We start from the raw sequence: 19566 nt of genomic DNA, 5'->3' as shown, positions 1-19566 counted from the left end.
TGACCCAGGCATCGGCGGTCAGGGGGATCCACACATGCTGGAAACGAGACAGACGCCCTCCCACGAGTCTGGCGCTGTTGCGCGCCGACCGCGAGTCACTTGGAGGAACGTCGGCGGTAACCGGAAGAAGATTTCGTGGACTGGCGGGGACGTGAACGCCAGGCGGGATTGGTCTTGAATGACGGGGTCCTCCTGTGTCTCGGAGGAGAGCGGCTTTTTCGCGGCTGGGGAGTGGAGTTGAAGCTGCGAAAGGGCCGGAAACGAGCGGTGGGGCGCCGATTCTGAAAGCGCTTGGGGCGCAATTGGGGGAGAGATGTACTCTTTCCTCCCGTCGCATCGGAGATCAACTGGTCCAGCTTATCTCCGAAAAGACGTTCCCCTAGGAAGGGCAGGAAAGTTAGTGACTTCTTAGAGGCCGCATCCGCGTTCCAGGACCGGAGCCAGAGGGCTCGACAGATGGCCACATTGTTGCTGGCGGCCTGGGCCGCGCAATTTGCAGACGCCAGGGCTGCATTGAGCAGGTACTCACCCGCGAGGGAAATCTGCGAGGCGATGGGAACCAGGTCTGGATTGGCAGGAATGGCGTGGAGACCGCAGCGTAGCGTGTCCGCCCAGGACATCAGAGCCTTCGCAACCCAAACCGAGGCAAAGGCCGGTGAGAGGGATGTGCCCGCTGCCTTGAAGGCGGAACGGGCCAACCTGTCAATAGTACGGTCCGTAGGGTCCTTGAGAGACGTACCGTTAGTGAGTGGAAGGACTGTGTGAGAAGACAGGCGGGAGATTGGGGGGGGTCGACCACAGGGGAGCCTGCCCAATCCTTTCGAAGACCCTCAGGAAAGGGATAATGCAAATCAATGGACTTACCGCTGGTAAATACCTTGTCCGGCTGTTGCCTGTGGCTGCGCAGTAACTCAGCGAATTCTGGATGTCCGCTGAATGCGCTCTGGGCCCGCTTCATCCGCTTAAACGAGACCTGGGTGCTCTGGGAGGAGACGGGGTCCACCTGTACCTTTAGTGTCTGGTTCACTGCTTCTATCAGGCTATTCACCATGCGCCGAATATCAGCCGCCTGCTCTGAGTCCAGCAGGGGTGCTGCATCGGAATCATCATCGGAGCGGTCAGACGACTCCCTGGAGGAATGATGGTCTGGACCTGGGGATGAAGGTGAAACCTGGGAAGAGGCTGAAGACGAGACCTGGCGGGTCCGCTTCTGAGCAGCAGAGGAGGTCCCTGCAACGGGGCTCACCTGCTCCGGAGGCTATTGCGTCGGGTCTGGGCGAGCGACGGCAGCAGGCGCAGTGCTTGCGCGATGGTCCGAGAAGCCTCAGAGAGGGAATCTACGGACTGGGACAGGGACGCAGGGCCCTGCAGCATATGGCGCTGTGGCGTCTGCGGTATCAGAAGCGTCGGCCGCGGAGTCCTGCGGAGGCTGCGCGTCTGTAGAACAGACGGAGCATAGTGGGGCGTCCTGGCCCTGGGAAAATTTGGTCTTGCAGGAGGAGCATGCAAAAAATAAGGCAAAGGGGGCCTGCTTGGGTCGGGTGGACTTAGCATTAGGCATGGTGAAAGCAAGTACTCTCCCTGGTGGCTGCTAGGAAGGAGACAGGAGAGGGTTAACTCGTCCCTAAACACAGAGAACGCTACCTAGTGAGGGCTACTCCTTAGGAGCAGAGCTTACCCAGGTCCTGTGTGCTGCCCACCAGTCCAGAAGAGGGAGTCCAGGAGTGAGCTGGCCAGAAGAGTCAGAACGCCGGCGCGCTGCAGCCTCAGGGGACCAGAGACAGGCTAAAATGACGAGGGGACGCTGGAGGAGGCTGGGGGAGGAGCGGCATTCCGGCGCGAAAAACCAGAGTATCCACAGCCCCCACCATGAGCCAGGAGGCAGAGCAGTGGGAGGTACAGAGGGAGACGACCGGCGGCCAATAGCGCTGCAGCGGGGGCGTGGCTAGGACGCAGGAGCGACTAGGCCGAGACCGGGGGCTAAATTTATGGAGAGGGCCGGGGGAAAGTGCAGGAGAGGTCGGTCCTACCTGTAATCGGCGGCGCCATCCCAGCGACGGATGCGGTGCAGGCAGGGCGCCCTGCCCCTGCCTGTGTACAGTGCTACTCGTCCAGGAAGACTCCGGGGGAGAGCGTGCTGAGGCAGGGAAGTGGACATCATGATGGGGGTAGCAGCCCCCTTGCAGGAGAAGGCAGCGTGACAGGGCCCCATCGATTACACACGCTGCGGAGGTTCCATCCCTGCTGTACTCCCCTGTACGCCCTTTGGGGTGATACCGCAGGGCGAATCAGGGGTGCCCACAACAACCTGCCCACACGCACACCCCCGGGAGTGGTACCACGGGGATGGACGGGGGAGAGGGCCCGAAATCTCAAGCCCCTGCGACCCTGGGGAGTGGTACCCACAGGGCTGCGGAGGATGAGTGAAGCGAATACCTGCAGAGAAAAAGAAGACAGGTATGAGAGTGATGAGCGGCGCCGAAATAAAAGAAAAAAGCGCAAAAACATACATGGCTGAGGGGGGCCAAGACGGCCCACATCAGCCTCCTACGACACTAAGCTAAAAACTGATCTGAGCCCGCCTCCGGCTCGGGGTGTATACTGCTAGGGAGGAGCTAACTTTTTATGTTTACTTAGCGTCAGCCTCCTAGTGACAGCAGCATAACCCATGGTCTTGTGTCCCCCAATGAAACGATAGAGAAATTGGGATTTGGGCGCTTGTGCTGATGGCGCTATTGACTATAATGATGCAGATTGAGTGAGTGTGTTCTGTCAGAAGTAATTTTCGGCCATATATATCAAGTTAATGGTGCGGTAAACAAGATGCAGTGAGCATACTGTGACTCCCCCTGCATCATTATAATCAATGGCTCCGTCTGAACATATGCCCAAATTCCGTTTTGCTTGGATTTGGACGTAAGTTCTGACAGCGTTTTAGCATACATTCAGCGCCTCTATGTGAACAAAGCCTCATTTGTTATGCTGGACAGAAACGTCAAGAAGGCACAATTCCACGTGTCTGTGGCCTCTGACAAAACAAGGCGAAACGCACTTTGGAGCGATGGGACAACTGTCTGGCTTGTAGTAGTATATGCAAGATCCACTGTGATTTACCATCTGCCATTCTCCAACTCTTTTACCTTTTTTTCAGTCAATCAATCTATGACACTGCCAAAATCTACTTAATTAAGTACAGGTTTGATTATAGGGGTTTACATTTACTGTTAATGTTTTCACTATTAATTGCTGCTTTTCTACTATTTTGGACCTGTTGAGTCCCAGTTTTTGATGCATCCTGTGTAATGGCAATTATATTTCAAAATTTTAGCCAATTTATAGAAAATCTGAACATGAGGGACATTATCCTTTTTGTCTACTTCTTTTTCCTGGCTTATATTGGAGTTTGTTTGGCCTCCATGATGTAATGGTTTATATTAGTTTAGTCCCTGATACTATACTTGTGTATCCTACTTGAAGACTTCCTTAGGACACTATTCCATGTCTAGCCTCAATACTAGAGTTCAAGGGAATCAATTTGTAAATCTCTGCCCAGCGCCCGAGCTGGACAAGTGCCCTGAGAACCACCTTCTACCTCACAGCATCCGCAGCGTCTTGTGAATAGCCCGCTTGTTGCAACATCAAATCAAGTGTGTGTGCGACGTTGCGCCAAGTTGGTTGATTAGAGGTGGAGCTGGGAATATCAAGAGGTAGGAGGCATTTCTAAGGGCTAGCGTCCAGCGACCACAGATTACTGACCTCGCTGCTAGGCTCAGCCTAGAGAATCGATTCTTACCAACTATTCAATACCATTTACCGAGCAAAATGTAAAACCGTCATGGTCATGGGTTGTAAACATTCAATATGGTAGAAAATGGCACAATCGCAGGGACTGTGTGTAGCGCCACATACAGCACATCACAAGTGCCTAACGATCACTGTCTGTGCTGAGCAATGGATTTTGTATATGTAGAGAGTATATACTCTGAAAGGAGAGTGGCCTTCGTGCTGTGATCATGCCCGTCCCCAGAGCACTCCTCCATGGATAGACTGCAGAGCACGCTGCAGAAGAATGCAGAAGGAAGTCCTCACAATACCCGAATTTTTCCAGTTTGTAAAGGCATGAATGTCACCAGATAATTGTTTAATTGTTGAAAATTCTACCGAAGTTAAACATTCACTTTACAATCCCCCAGATAGTCAGCGCGTTAGTCGTTTTTACCTTTTAATTTGTCCGACAGCTGCAGCCAGCAATGTAACCATTTTTTACAGTCTTCTGTACTGAAGTGATTGGAGTTAAGCCCTCTAATATAACAAGCCTGAAAAACAAAAAAGTCACAAATAGGATTAACAAGATTGCAATTTTTGAGGGCCGATTAGCACTTGAGGCCCTTTTACAGCGGCCAATGCAAACTGTATAAGCACAGACATTTGCATAAATGATTGTACATCCCCATACAGTTTGCATAGTGTGAACAGAACATCTCATGGTTTGCACAGTGCGATGTGCTGCCAACAATGATTATTTCTTAGGCTATGTGCCCACGTGTGTACGCTCTGCACAGCAGCGTAATGTCACTGCATGTGCGCTTCAGAGCGCAGCTGAAAAGCTCCGTTCTGAAGCGTCGATGACTGCCGATTTCATGCGCTCTGATAGCAGCCCTCCCATAGAGCAGGGGCTGCATGCAAATCGCACAAAAAAAGTGACATGTCACTTCTTAGAACGCAGCGATTTGGCAGCAGCCGAATCGCTGTGTTCTAATACACCACGTGGGCATGGATGAGGCACAATCTTCATAGATTATGCTGGGGACGCAGGATGCATGCAGTTACGCTACGGTGCAGATCGCAGCGTAGCTGCATGAAAATACGCCACGTGGGCACATAGAGTTATACTGCATAATGCGCTCAATCGGTCAGTTAGGCTAGTGTAAAAGGATATTTAGGTGAAAAGTGTCCTACAGAGAACTTCTATCTGGGTCATACAAGCTAAGAAAAAAATACATGAACATAAAAATAAACCAAGATACACGAGTGTAGGTTAGATGAAAATGGCCACTTCGGCTATGTAGTGATTTCTGTAATTTTCATTCATGTCATGACCCCTGCGTGCACAGCCGGCTACGCAACCTGCAAATGGGACCACAACTGTCCATTGCTGGGGTTGGCGAGACCCAGTGATGAATACCGCACTGATTAAAGGAACCTATCCCCGGATTTGTCTCTGATAAGCTGCAGCTACGATGATCATTGCTGGTCTCAGTCAGATGCCTCCTATCTTCTTTCCATCGCCGTCCTCCTTCCCAGCCCTGTGTGGATGACGCGTCCTACGTCATCCACATAGAGGCCTCCATTGCGCTCCTGCACACGCGCCCTTTGCTCTCCCCTGCTGAGGGCAGAGCAAAGTATTGTAGTGTGCATCTGCGCTTTAAAGTGGACCATACGAGAGAAAAGGCATCAATGCTGATATCATTGACCAATGAGGTCAAGAGTATGATGGCCTGTCAACTGTCTTCTGATAAAAGATGTGGGGGGGGGGGGATATTGACAGAAATGCTTGACAATTGCTTATTCCGAACTACAATATAAATTCTAACAATCCACTGTTATTAAAAGGTGGAATAGGCAAAATATTGATCTCATGTGTATGGTTCAATCCAACATTCATGCGAGAACATCAGATATATGCCCATTTACACTGGCCAATGCAGAGTTTGCTGCCTTAAATGTTAAACATGTTTCTTAGTGTATTTGACCTGCTGATTAAAATGAAATGGCACCAGATGTCGTGCAGATGACATCGCACCAGTGACACCAGAAGGTAAGCGATATGTGGACCTTCCGGCTAGTTGCCAGTTTCCACTGACACTGGACCAGAGTCCCGTGTATCAATCCGTTCAACTCTATATATAACCTAAATATTTTGCACATAATTATATTATTAAAAAAAAAAAAAAAAGCGATTTGATCATTTCAGCTTTACATTTTATGCCAATTTGCATTATAGGAAAGAAATATCTTCGCAGCGGTGAAACAAAGGTCATTCTATACTAAAAATGTGGGTAATTTAAATACAAAAATTTCCCATTTAAACAAGAAATCGTATGACATTGCTATTCTGTAGAAGAAATCTTTCAAAGAACAGAGTCCAATCATATCTAAGAAAAGAACTAAAGTGGTCTATCCAAATCAATTTTCTGAATTAGCGCATAAATAAGACAAAAAATCCTAAAAACAAGATATTTTCTTTATGTTGTGTTATAAAAATGGAAAATGCAGCCATTTCTCTTCCTACTCCGGCATTGTAGAGAAACAATTCTGGACTCTCTTCTGTATCAGCAATCTCTTCCAGCCCCAACATTTCCAGAGTGAATTTAATGAACTATAGAAGAATAATGGTAACCTGTTATTTCCCATCTCACCTTCTTAACTTCTTCGTCGCTGAGTTCGGTGACTCCACATTCGAGCAGGGCACTGTCCAGGTGATGAATTTCAAAAATGTGTGACCTGAGCCGACGTTGAAGGAAAAATGCTGGAAGGTGCGGAGTCAGGAACATGAGACGGCTTAAATCTCTCTGAACAGACAAAAGACTGTATTAGAGAACGGCATAGGACACTATTTCTCATGACTCTACCCAAGCCCCCATAACAATGCATGTTTTGTGGATTCCGTAGGAAAGCAGGTGGACGTGCCGCACCAATAGCATTAAAGACCCCACAGTATAGTAGGACAATGGCCAGAAAGCCTGTAATGTAGGCAAGACTTCTACAGCCACAATATCTTTATGGGTCACATTCTACCCCTTTATTCCCCAAATTTTATATGAGGTAATTTTTCTTTGTATCAAACTGAATTTAAAAAAACCCAAAACACTTTTCTGTCAAATGCTGTTTCACAGAGATAATCCCACTTTGAAACCAGGGCTGTGGAGTCGGAGTCGGAGTCGTGGAGTCGGAGTCGGAGTCGGAGCTCATTTTGGTGGAGTCGGAGTCGGTATAAAATGCACCGACTCCGACTCCTAAAATATATAATAAATTGGGGACAGGAGTGCAATGCAGAATGTGCTGAATATTTTACTAAATAATAACATTTAGTATAATGCTTATATTTAAGTGAAAAATTTATTGTAGTACAATGTGAACATCAGACATTTAATTGTTTTTATGATACAATAATCAAGATATTTGGATAGAACATAAAATATTTATTGGAATACAACTTTAGAACACAAAAAACTAATAAATTGTAAATATGTAATATATATATATATATATTACATATTTACAATTTATTAGTTTTTTGTGTTCTAAAGTTGTATTCCAATAACTATTATATATACAGTGTATATACACACACAAGATATATATGTAATCTACTGTATATTACATAGTGTATTACATATTTACAATTTATTACAGTTTTTTGTGTTCTAAAGTTGTATTCCAATAAATATATTTTATGTTCTATCCAAATATCTTGATTATTGTATCATAAAAATTATTAAATGTCTGATGTTCACATACACATATTCATGTACTACAATAAATTTTTCACCTAACTATAAGCAATATATGTAGGAGTCGGAGTCGGAGCCGGAGTCGGAGTCGGAGCCGGAGTCGGAGTCGGTGCAAGAGAATTTGAGGAGTCGGAGTCGAAGGTTTGGCTTACCGACTCCACAGCCCTGTTTGAAACATTGCTTCTAGGAACATTACATGCGTAATACCCTGTTGAAAGGAGAGCTCTGAAGAACGGAAGCTCAGCGGCGCCATGTGCTGCCATGCAGGCTCTGCCAATCTATATATATATATAATTGCCTTATTCATTCTGTCTGTCTGTCTGTCTGTCTGTCTGTCTTGCTCCAAAATTGTGTCCTTACGGTGACACAAAGCTGATTGGCCGCTGGGCTCGCCATGGCCCCGCCCCCCCGCATGGATTGGCCGCTCGCCTCGCCTCGGCTCTGCCCCCCCACGGATTGGTCGCTTGCCTCGGCCTGGCCCCGCCCTCTGCATGGATTGGCCACTCGCCCCGGCCCTCCGCACGCATCGCCAGAAATAACCTTGCGCTGCTGGGATCGTGACGAAGCCGGTGAACGCTGGTAACCATTATACACATCGGGTAACTAAGGTCCCTTAGTTACCCGATGTGTATCATAGTTACCAGCGTACACCGGCTCCCGGTACACATGTGCAGGGAGCCGGCATTATACTCCTCTCCCCCCAGGACTACTCCTCCTATTATAGTCCTCCTATTATACTCCTCTCTGAGTATAATAGGAGAACTATTATAGCATGGGGGATGGAGCACGATGGGGGGTGCGCAGCATGGGGGATGGAGCACGATGGGGAGTGCGCAGCATGGAGGATGAGGCACGATGGGGAGTGCGCAGCATGGGGGATGGAGCACGATGGGGGGTGCGCAGCATCGGGGATGGAGCACGATGGGGAATGCGCAGCATAGGGGATGGAGCACGATGGGGAATGCGCAGCATAGGGGATGGAGCACGATGGGGGGTGGGCAGCATGGGGGATGGGGCACGATGGGGGGTGCGCAGCATGGGGGATGGGGCACGATGGGGGGTGCGCAGCATAGGGGATGGAGCACGATGGGGGGTGGGCAGCATGGGGGATGGGGCACGATGGGGGGTGCGCAGCATGGGGGATGGGGCACGATGGGGGGTGCGCAGCATGGGGGATGGAGCACGATAGGAGGTGCACACCTCCCCCCAACACACACAACACACACATACTGGGAACCACAAACACCGCCATACACAGACACCCACACACACAGACAACGCCGCACACACACACACACAACACCCAACACACAAACACCGCGGCATACATAAATATTCGCACATACCGCACAACACACACATTGCACAAAACATACCTCCCCCCAAAACACACCACACCCACACAAACCGCGCAACACACACACAACGCTACAGACACACAGCGCTCCACAAACAACGCAACACACGCAACACACATACAACACCGCTCTCACCCCCCGCCACACCCAGACAACACCCAGAACATGTACAGCGCCCTACACACGGGGTTGTACAATACTCAACAAATATGGCAACTTCCTTCCAAAAACAGCACAGCACATTTCTAGACCAAACACAGCCATATCATTCTAACTGCGGAAGACCCCTTCATGGTGGTTTTAAAACACTTATAGAGTGGAGCTGCTGCAGTTTTCTATAAAAAAAACAAAAAAAAAACAAACAAACCCACAAAACCCCAAAAATTAGGAGTTGAGTTTCTCCCCCTTTCAAGAGGTCTAGGAAAACTCTTGGAGGGCGGGGGGTGGGGGTGGGGGCAGAAGTAGATGTTACTTCTTTAAAAGGTGTCTTCTGAAGATGTTTAGTTTAGTGACCCATAGCAAGGATGAAAAGGAAATGGACAAAACAAAAAGGCAGTATGATGTCTTTGTTAAAGGGAACCTGTCACTGGATGTTTAGAATACTCACCTAACGGTCGGTGCAGAGCAGACGGTCGGATGGGCGTCTCCATTCTCTGGGTCCACGCCTCCTCTTTCAGCCATCTTTGTCCTCCTTCTGAAGCTAGTGTGGATAACGTTTTCTACAGCACACTAGCCGGCATTGAGGTCCTGCAAGGCGCACTACAATACTTTAATCTGCCCTACTCAGGGGAGATCAAAGTACGCCTGCATACCATTAGGTGAGTATTATAAACATCCGGTGACAGGTTCCCTTTATAGTCAAAGGAGGAAATCACCTTAGGAAGAAAGGACAGAATCAGATGCAGGACCACCTTGTTCTGGTGGAACAGCAGATAAGGAGAAAGACCAGAAAGGCCTGCATGTTCGGACACTCGTCTGATATAGGCGATAGCTGCAACAAAGTAAACCTTCCAGGAGAGAAGGTATTGAGAAACTTATTGTAGCAGTTTGAATGGAGAGTTTTGAAGAACGTCTAGATCAAGGTTGAGATCCCAGGGTTCTACTGTAGGACGGTAAGGAAGAACAGAATGAGTAACTCTCTGAAGGAAGGTCTTGACCTGAGGACAAGATGCCAAAAGTTTCTGAAAGAAAAAAAAAAAATGGAAAGCGACGAAACTTGACCCTTGAGAGAACTGAAAGACAAGCAAGCTTCGAGAGCAGACTGCAGGAAGGCCAAAAGGGAGGGTAAGGAAAAAGAAGTCATGGGGGCGGTCTGGTTGGCATCGCACCAGAAGAATGCGGCTTTCCATTTTCGATGGTTAATAACAGAGGAAGAAGGCTTCTTGCTTTGGTTTAGATGATCTGTTTGGAGAAGCCCAGGGACCTTAATACTACAGCTTCAATAGCCAGGACGTTAAATTGAGCAACTGACAATTCTAGTGAAAGAGGGGGCTCTAGTAGAGAAGATATGGAAACTCTGAAAGGTTCCACAGGACATCTGCGAGAAGATTGAACTCCACGTACTAGGGTCTTCTGGGTCAGTCTGGAGACACGAGTATGATAGGCACTCCTTTTGCTTTGATCTTCATGATCAGCTTGGGGATCAGAGGTAACAGAGGAAAGAGGTAAAGAAGGGAAAACTATGACCAAGGAGTTGCCAGAAACTATTGCTAAGGGATCGTGTGATCTGGGTACAAAATTATGGAACTTTTGTGGTAAAGCCTGGATGCCATCAAATCAACATCGGTGGTTCCCCATCTGAAGCAGATCTGGGTGAAGATTATCAGATTCAGGGACTTCTCACCTGCGTTGGCCTAATTGTCCAATCCGGGGATGTGTATTGCTGAAATTTCCGAACATTCTGCTCAGCCCAAGAAATAATCTGGGAGACCTTTCACATCACTGCCCAACTTTGAGTGCTGTCATGGTGATTGATGCATGACATCGCTGTGGCAATGTCAGATTGGACGCGAATTGGACATCCCTAGAAAAGAGGAGAGCCAAGAACATCGTCCTGAGTTCCAGAATGTTGATGGGCAGAGATGCTTCCTAAAACATTCCATCGACCCTGGACCATGACGTTCTGAAAGACTGCTCCCCAACCTAAGAGACTGGCTTGCAAAGTATTATCAGGAACAATGTTCTCCTTGTTGAACAAGAGAGGACTGCCTTCACCAATCCAGGGACATCTTTACCAGGGGAAGAAGTAAAAAAGGCTGGTTCAGGGAATGAGTTGATTTGTCCCATCTTAAGAGGAGAAAGAGCTGAAGTGGACGAATGTGAAACTGCGCAAATGGGACCGCCTCCATTGCGGCTACCATCTTTCCCAGAATGCTCCTGCAATAACAGAGCGAGAAAGGAGAGGGGCATTTGAGAGAACAATTTACGCACAATAGAGCTGTATATTTTTATCTGAGTAGAAAGACACTTGCGTGTGTGGTGTTGAATAGTATACTCAGGAAGGTTAAGCGCTGGGCTGGGATCAGGGACGACTGACTTGCTGGTGATCAAATTGATATGGTGACGAGTGTCCACAGTAATTTGAAGACTCAAGGCATATTGTGTGGGAAAGAGCCTTGATTAAAATGTTGTCCAGATAGGGAATGACCAAAATTTCTCTGGTCTGAACAATGACCATGATGACTGGCATTATCTTCATGAAAACCCTGGGAGCTGTGGCAAGACCGAAGGGGTGCGCTGTGAAATGGAAATTGAATTCCTGCACTGCGAAGTGTAGAAATCTCTTGTGAGGCAGAATAATGGGAATATGTAGATAGGCAACCTGGATGTCCACTAAGTAGAGAAACTCCTTGAGTTCCATGGGTGCTATAACACATTGAAGGGACTCTATTCTGAAACGACATAGGCGGACAGGTTTTTTAAATTACTTGAGATCCAGAATGGGGAGAACAGAGCTGTCCTTTTTCGGGATCACAGACAGGTTTCAATAAAAACTTGAAAAGCGTTTTGAGGAGGAACGTTAATGATGATGCCTGACTTGAGGAGGAAATGGATAGCCCTAAAGAAGCTGGCGATGAATAAAGTTCTTTGTTGGGAGAGACTGAAAGAAACGAGTGAGGTAGGGAGAAAAATTATATTTTGTAGCCAAAGGAGACGAAATCTCGGACCCAGGCATCATCAACAACCAACAGCCACTTGTCCCAGAAAGATAGGAGGTGGCCCTTGATCTGGAGAATCCCCTCTGTTGGCCTATTGGTTGCCAGGACGGTGCCAACTTAAAAGGGGTCTCTTCCTTTCTTGACGGTTGGGAGACCATTGGAATTCCCAGTTGGAAATTGACAAAAGGAACGGAACTGAAGAGTGCGTTCCTTGATAGGAGGCGTTTGTGCTATGGCTGTGGAAGTGAAGTGCACTTCCGTATTATGACGTCCGAGATGATCTTATCCAATCTTCTTTTGAAGAGTCATGAGTCCTGAAAGGGGAGACTGGTAAGTGACTTTTTGGAGGCCGAATCCATGTTCTATGCTTTCAGCCACAAAGCTCGCTGAATCACGATGATGATGTTGCTGGTGGCAAGGGTAGAGCAGTCTAGAGAAGCTGACAAGAGGTACTTCCCAAGTAGGCAATAGCTACTCCAGATCCACTAATTCAAAAGAAAGAGCATCGGAAAGGATACTCTGTTGGAGGAATTGGCCCAGGCTGAAATAGACTTGGAAACCCAAGTATAGGCGAATGACGGACAAAGGCCAATTTAGCCAGAGACTCGATGTGCTTGTCCGGGAGATGCTTGAGGAAGGCTCCATCCAAGAAGGGGAGAGTAGTACTGTTAGATAGAATGGTGACAGGGGGATTGACCGCTGGACATTCTGCCTATTTTTGAATAAGGTCATATGTGAAGGGATGCACATGCGCTTCTTTCTTAGAAACAGTTTTCTGGATGCTCCCATACTTTGGCAACAATTCCATTAAAGTAACTTTGGCTTGGAAATACTTGAGAGAGGCACTTTGTCTTCTTTAGGCCTTGTGCGCACTAGGCGTTTTTGCCGCGTTTTTAGCGGCGTTTTTTACCGCGTTTTTGTGCTGAAAACGCAGTGACATTGCTTCCCCAGCAAGGTCTATGGGTTTTCAGAAGTGCTGTCCGCACACAGCGTTTTTTTGTAGCTGCGTTTTTGTGGTGACCACAAAAATGCAGCATGTCAATTATTTCTGCGTTTTTCACTGCGTTTTTCACCCATTGAGTTCAATGAATGTTCAACAACGCAATGAAAAACGCATATAGCCGCGTTTCTATGACTAAAAACGCAGCTATAAACGCAAGGGGTGGGTACTACAGTGACGTGTACAGGAAGAGGATTCCTTCTGTTGGTAAACACAGAAGCGTGAATCCTCCCGGTACCGTCACCGCTGCCTCCACCTCCTGTCCGGTGCCATGTCAGCTCCGTGCGGCGCCATGTCTGGGCGGGAGGTGGAGGCAGCGGCGAAAACCAAAGTGAACAGTAGAAAAAAAAAAATGTCATATATACTCACCTGTCTGCAGGGTCCCGGTGCCATGCCTGCTCCCAGCCCCTGTCTCGGTACCGCCGCTCTGGCTGTGTGCAGTCTCCCCGGGGCAGGACCTTGCTTGCAGGACCTGGCGGTGGATCACCTGATGCAGTCACCTGACGCATCAGCTGATCGTAGTCTCGCCGGCTTTTTCGCACCCGGCCGGCTATCAGCTGATCCTGCCATCAGGGGACTTCATCAGCTGATTACCGGCAGCTGCTGCAGCGATCGGACGGGGTCAGACTCCTGTCCAATCGATCGCTGCAGGAGCTGCCGGTAATCAGCACATAAGTGAGTATTATTTTTTTTTTTTCTACTGATGCACCAGCTGATTGTATAATCGGCTTTTATACAATCAGCTGATGTGTGATGTGATTCACGTAGTTTAACCTGACACATAATCTGATCGCTCTGCCTTCCAGCAAACCGATCAGATGATATTGGATCCGGATTGGACGGCGCGGGACCCTGACCCAGGATTACTGCGGAGGGGGGTTCTTTATTTCAATAAAGATGGAGTCACTAATTGTGTTGTGTTTTATTTCTAATAAAAATATTTTTCTGTGTGGTTTTTTTTTTTTTATCATTACTAGAAATTCATGGTGGCCATGTCTAATATTGGCGTGACACCATGAATTTTGGGCTTAGGGCCAGCTATACAGCTAGCCCTAACTCCATTATTACCTAGCTAGCCACCCGGCATCAGGGCAGCTGGAAGAGTTGGATACAGCGCCAGAAGATGGTGCTTCTATGAAAGCGCCATTTTCTGGGGTGGCTGCGGACTGCAATTCGCAGTGGGGGTGCCCAGAAATCTTGGGCACCCTGCACTGTGGATTCCAATCCCCAGCTGCCTAGTTGTACCCGGCTGGACTCAAAAATTAGGCGAAGCCCACGTCATTTTTTTTTTAATTATTTCATGAAATTCATGAAATAATTAAAAAAAAAAAAAGGGCTTCTCTATATTTTTGGTTCCCAGCCGGGTACAAATAGGCAGCTGGGGGTTGGGGGCAGCCCGTACCTGCCTGCTGTACCCGGCTAGCATACAAAAATATGGCGAAGCCCATGTCATTTTTTTTTTCTTTTTGGGCAAAAAACTGCATACAGTCCTGGATGGAGGATGCTGAGCCTTGTAGTTCTGCAGCTGCTGTCTGCTCTCCTGCATACACTAGTTCTGCAGCTGTCTGCTCTCCTGCATACAATGAACATTTTGAAGAAGGAAATGACATCAGACCTTTTTTTTTTTTTTTTCATCAACAATCTTTAATGGCATTGTGCACTGATTAAAAACGCAGTGAGCAAAAACGCAGCAAAAAACGCACCAAATCGCGGCAAAAACGGATGCGTTTTTGCCGCGTTTTTTAGCCGCGGGTGCGTTGAGACAAAAACGCACATAAAAACGCAGCGTGAAAAAAACGCCTAGTGCGCACATACCCTTAGGCTACAGTGTGCTCGTCCTTCATTTAAAAAATAACCTGTCACAAGCATTTTCCCTTACAAGCTACGGCCACCACCAATTAGCTCTTATATACAGCATTCTACTGGTGCCAGATTCCCTTTAAGGGTCTAATTTATTGCCATAATCAGACAATACACCAAGCTTTGAGATCTGTTCATAGTCTAGATCGGAATCTGACTTGGTACAGGGGACTGACTCCTCAGCCATTGGTGCATTGGAAGAGGTAGATTGAGAGAAAACCACCCTGGAAGAAGAAGGGCGATGGAGACCTGGAAGATGTGCTGGTTCGTATTTGCTTTCTGGATCTTTCGCGAGATCTGCCATATTGGCATGAAGACACAGAAGAGTCAGATTCGCCTGGGAAAGCAACCTGAGCCCCTGTATTGTTAGTATTGGGACAGAGCTGTGACCCACTCGGGGATAGAGGGCATGCTCTCTTTGCAGACAGTGGCAGGCTCCTGGGGATATTGAATCTTATGTGGGCTACAATCTGGGCAGAGTCATGAGGGCTGACAAAAGGAAATTTCTTACTGAAGGAAGAACAAGCAAAGTGAAACACAATGGCAGTGGGACGGGAGCGAGACTCACTAGGGATAGGCATGAAGAAAAGAAGAAAGAATGAAGTGCAGGCAAAAAAACGCTCCACGTGGTAGGGCTTACCCTGGTCCTGGAGCGGTGCAAGGGACTACAGTCAACTGGCTGCTGTAGAATCTTGGTCAAGGAGAACTGATGCACAGATCCAGGGAAAGACACTTCCCGAGTGTCTTTGACACCGTTGTACAAGTATGGCGCCGGAGGAGAAGGGGAGCAAAGTCAAGATGGGTGTGCAAGGTCCCGCACGGCAGAGGGAGAAGACAACAGGATAGGCTGTAACAGGGGAGTGCCAATAAAGGGTGTACAAGAGGCCAGCAAGTGTGATTGGTCAGCATGGCGTGTCCCGGCTGTAGAAGTAGGCCTTGACAGAAGCTGGGGCCTAAAATAGAGAAAAGGGATGCCAGAAGAGCTTGGGTGGCGTGCAGGATGATAAAAATGGGGGCTTAAGTGGCTGAGGAGGAGGCCATGGTAGCTCAGATTGGAACTGCATTGAACCCAAGTGAAAAATTCCTACTGTAACAGACCTTCTGCTATATCATCCTAATCAAGAGCCACCACTGTCTGCCGGGACCTAGGGGAAAAAGGAGTGGAGGCTGGATGTGAAGGCGCACATCTGACATCTAGAATGTCTGTCGGACGGCTGAAAAGTACCAGTTCCATCTGGAATGATGCCAGTGAAGCCCCGTATCTGCCTCCTACTGACATTAAAGGAGTTGTCCGACAAACTCAAAAATTTTTGTTAAGCTAATCTGTGCTGTATTGTCATATAAAACATTCCTACATTGTTATTTTTTGTTTTCTAACTTTTGTTCCTCTTGAATAACTTTATTCTCTGCAGCTCTTTGTTTACATTCAGCTCTAGCAAACGTGACCACTTCCTGTGCTAAGCCTCCCAGTCACAGCTGGCACTGCCCGGCCCCAGTGTCCAGCTCCGCCCCAGTGTCCAGCCTCGCCCCCTGCACACACATTCTCTGTCAGTATTCTGCCCCAGCACCTGACCTGTTATCACTACAGCATTTCAAATAACAGCCCCACATCGGGCTCTGCACCGCACACACACACATATGGCTCTGCACCGCACACACACACACATATGGCTCTGTACCGCACACACACACACACACACATATGGCTCTGCACCGCACACACACACATATGGCTCTGCACCGCACACACACACATATGGCTCTGCACCGCACACACATACATATGGCTCTGCACCGCACACACACATATGGCTCTGCACCGCACACACACATATGGCTCTGCACCGCACACACACATATGGCTCTGCACCGCACACACACATATGGCTCTGCACCGCACACACACACACATATGGCTCTGCACCGCACACACACACATATGGCTCTGCACCGCACACACACACATATGGCTCTTCACCGCACACACACACATATGGCTCTGCACCGCACACACACACATATGGCTCTGCACCGCACACACACACATATGGCTCTGCACCGCACACACACACACATATGGCTCTGCACCGCACACACACACATATGGCTCTGCACCGCACACACACACATATGGCTCTGCACCGCACACACACATATGGCTCTGCACCGCACACACACATATGGCTCTGCACCGCACACACACATATGGCTCTGCACCGCACACACACATATGGCTCTGCACCGCACACACACATATGGCTCTGCACCGCACACACACACATATGGCTCTGCACCGCACACACACACATATGGCTCTGCACCGCACACACACATATGGCTCTGCACCGCACACACACACATATGGCTCTGCACCGCACACACACACATATGGCTCTGCACCGCACACACACATATATGGCTCTGCACCGCACACACACATATATGGCTCTGCACCGCACACACACATATATGGCTCTGCACCGCACACACACATATATGGCTCTGCACCGCACACACACATATATGGCTCTGCACCGCACACACACATATATGGCTCTGCACCGCACACACACATATATGGCTCTGCACCACACACACACATATATGGCTCTGCACCGCACACACACATATATGGCTCTGCACCGCACACACACATATATGGCTCTGCACCGCACACACACATATATGGCTCTGCACCGCACACACACATATATGGCTCTGCACCGCACACACATATATGGCTCTGCACCGCACACACACATATATGGCTCTGCACCGCACACACACATATATGGCTCTGCACCGCACACACACATATATGGCTCTGCACCGCACACACACATATATGGCTCTGCACCGCACACACACATATATGGCTCTGCACCGCACACACACATATGGCTCTGCACCACACACACACATATGGCTCTGCACCGCGCACACACATACACATATGTCTCTGCACCGCACGCACACACGGCGCTCTGTACCGACTCCCCCCTACTCCCATAGGGAACACATGTAGGGAATACATACTCACCCATCCTCGGTCCCCGCCGCTCCTGCACGTTCGCACGCTGTCTGTGATCTGGACATATCAGCACAGTAGTGACGTCACCGCTGTGCTGAAGAGAGCACAGACAGCGGGACAGTGATGAGAAGCAGCGCTGCGCTCCTTCTCATCAGCGCTTTCAAATATATCGGCATCTGTGATCTGTGATGCCGGTACATTTGAATGTGCAATCAAGAGCAGGGGGCCCGGTGCTGGCGCTGACACCACGGCAGCTACCGCCAGGCCCCTCCCCCAGGTGACGGACCCCACAGCAGTGCAGGTGGAGGTTGTGGGGAGAGTACAGGGTGCGGGGGAATGTGTGGGAGGGTGCAGGGAAGGGGGCGGGGCCTCCACGCACTGTACCCGCCCAGCAGGGCGGCAACATGCTGTTCCAGATTTGCATGTCAACATGGTCCTGCCCATGATGACATGAAATGACTGGAAGCAGCAAAATCGCGGCAGGAGCGGTCACATGACCCCTCTGAGCCGGGTGAGAGGGGCTGACAGCGGAGCAGGTAAGTGCTCACTATCTACTTACCCACCCCAATGTAGCCCAATAGGGAAATAATAAACAAAAAAGTAAAAATAAGCCGGATAACCCCTTTAAGCTAAAACTGATTTAATTGTGCCAGTTGGTGGGAGTAGACTGCTGGGGAGGAGCTAACTTTTTTTTGCATAGGGTCACCCTCTTAGTGGCAGAAGAAAGGTTTCCTTTGTCCCCCAATGAAGTGATAAAGAAACCGTTATGAAGAGAAGATACAGTCATATGAAAAAGTTTGGGCACCTCTATTAATGTTAAGTTTTTTTCTTTATAACAATTTGGGCTTTTGCAACAGCTATTTCAGTTTCATATATCTAATAACTGATGGACTGAGTATTATTTCTGGATTGAAGAAGGGAATTTTGTTTACTTACCGTAAATTCCTTTTCTTCTAGCTCCTATTGGGAGACCCAGACAATTGGGTGTATAGCCACTGCCTCCGGAGGCCACACAAAGCACTACACTTTAAAAAGTGTAACCCCTCCCCTCTGCCTATACACCCCCAGTGCATCACGGGCCCATCAGTTTTGGTGCCAAAGCAGGAAGGAGGAAAACTTATAAATTGGTCTAAGGTAAATTCAATCCGAAGGATGTTCGGAGAACTGAAACCATGAACCAAAAGAACAATTCAACATGAACAACATGTGTACACAAAAGAACAAACAGCCCGAAGGGAACAGGGGCGGGTGCTGGGTCTCCCAATAGGAGCTAGAAGAAAAGCAATTTACGGTAAGTAAACAAAATTCCCTTCTTCTTTGTCGCTCCATTGGGAGACCCAGACAATTGGGACGTCCAAAAGCAGTCCCTGGGTGGGTAAAATAATACCTCGATAAAAAGAGCCGTAAAACGGCCCCCTCTTACAGGTGGGCAACCGCCGCCTGAAGGACTCGCCTACCTAGGCTGGCATCTGCCGAAGCATAGGCATGCACCTGATAGTGTTTCGTGAAGGTGTGCAGACTCGACCAGGTAGCCGCCTGACACACCTGCTGAGCCGTAGCCTGGTGCCGCAATGCCCAGGACGCACCTACGGCTCTGGTAGAATGGGCTTTCAGCCCTGAAGGAATCGGAAGCCCAGAAGAACGA

The 19566-nt window shown here is 48.6% G+C and overlaps 1 protein-coding gene across 1 annotated transcript in view; it reads right to left on the bottom strand.

Moving 5' to 3' along the window:
• LETMD1 (LETM1 domain containing 1) overlaps positions 1-19566 on the bottom strand; it is a 55420-nt gene that overhangs the window by 10517 nt on the left and 25337 nt on the right. Inside the window, exons 7-8 of the mRNA XM_075334486.1 lie at positions 6420-6572; positions 4220-4316 (exon numbers count right to left, since the gene is read on the bottom strand). Coding sequence (XP_075190601.1) covers positions 4220-4316; positions 6420-6572 — 250 coding nt within the window. The remainder of the gene's footprint in view (positions 1-4219; positions 4317-6419; positions 6573-19566) is intronic.

The sequence above is a fragment of the Anomaloglossus baeobatrachus genome, chromosome 2 (assembly GCF_048569485.1).
Source record: "Anomaloglossus baeobatrachus isolate aAnoBae1 chromosome 2, aAnoBae1.hap1, whole genome shotgun sequence".
Lineage (NCBI taxonomy): Eukaryota > Metazoa > Chordata > Amphibia > Anura > Aromobatidae > Anomaloglossus > Anomaloglossus baeobatrachus.
Note: the sequence above shows the minus strand (reverse complement) of the source record. Positions and strands in the feature narration are given on the sequence as shown.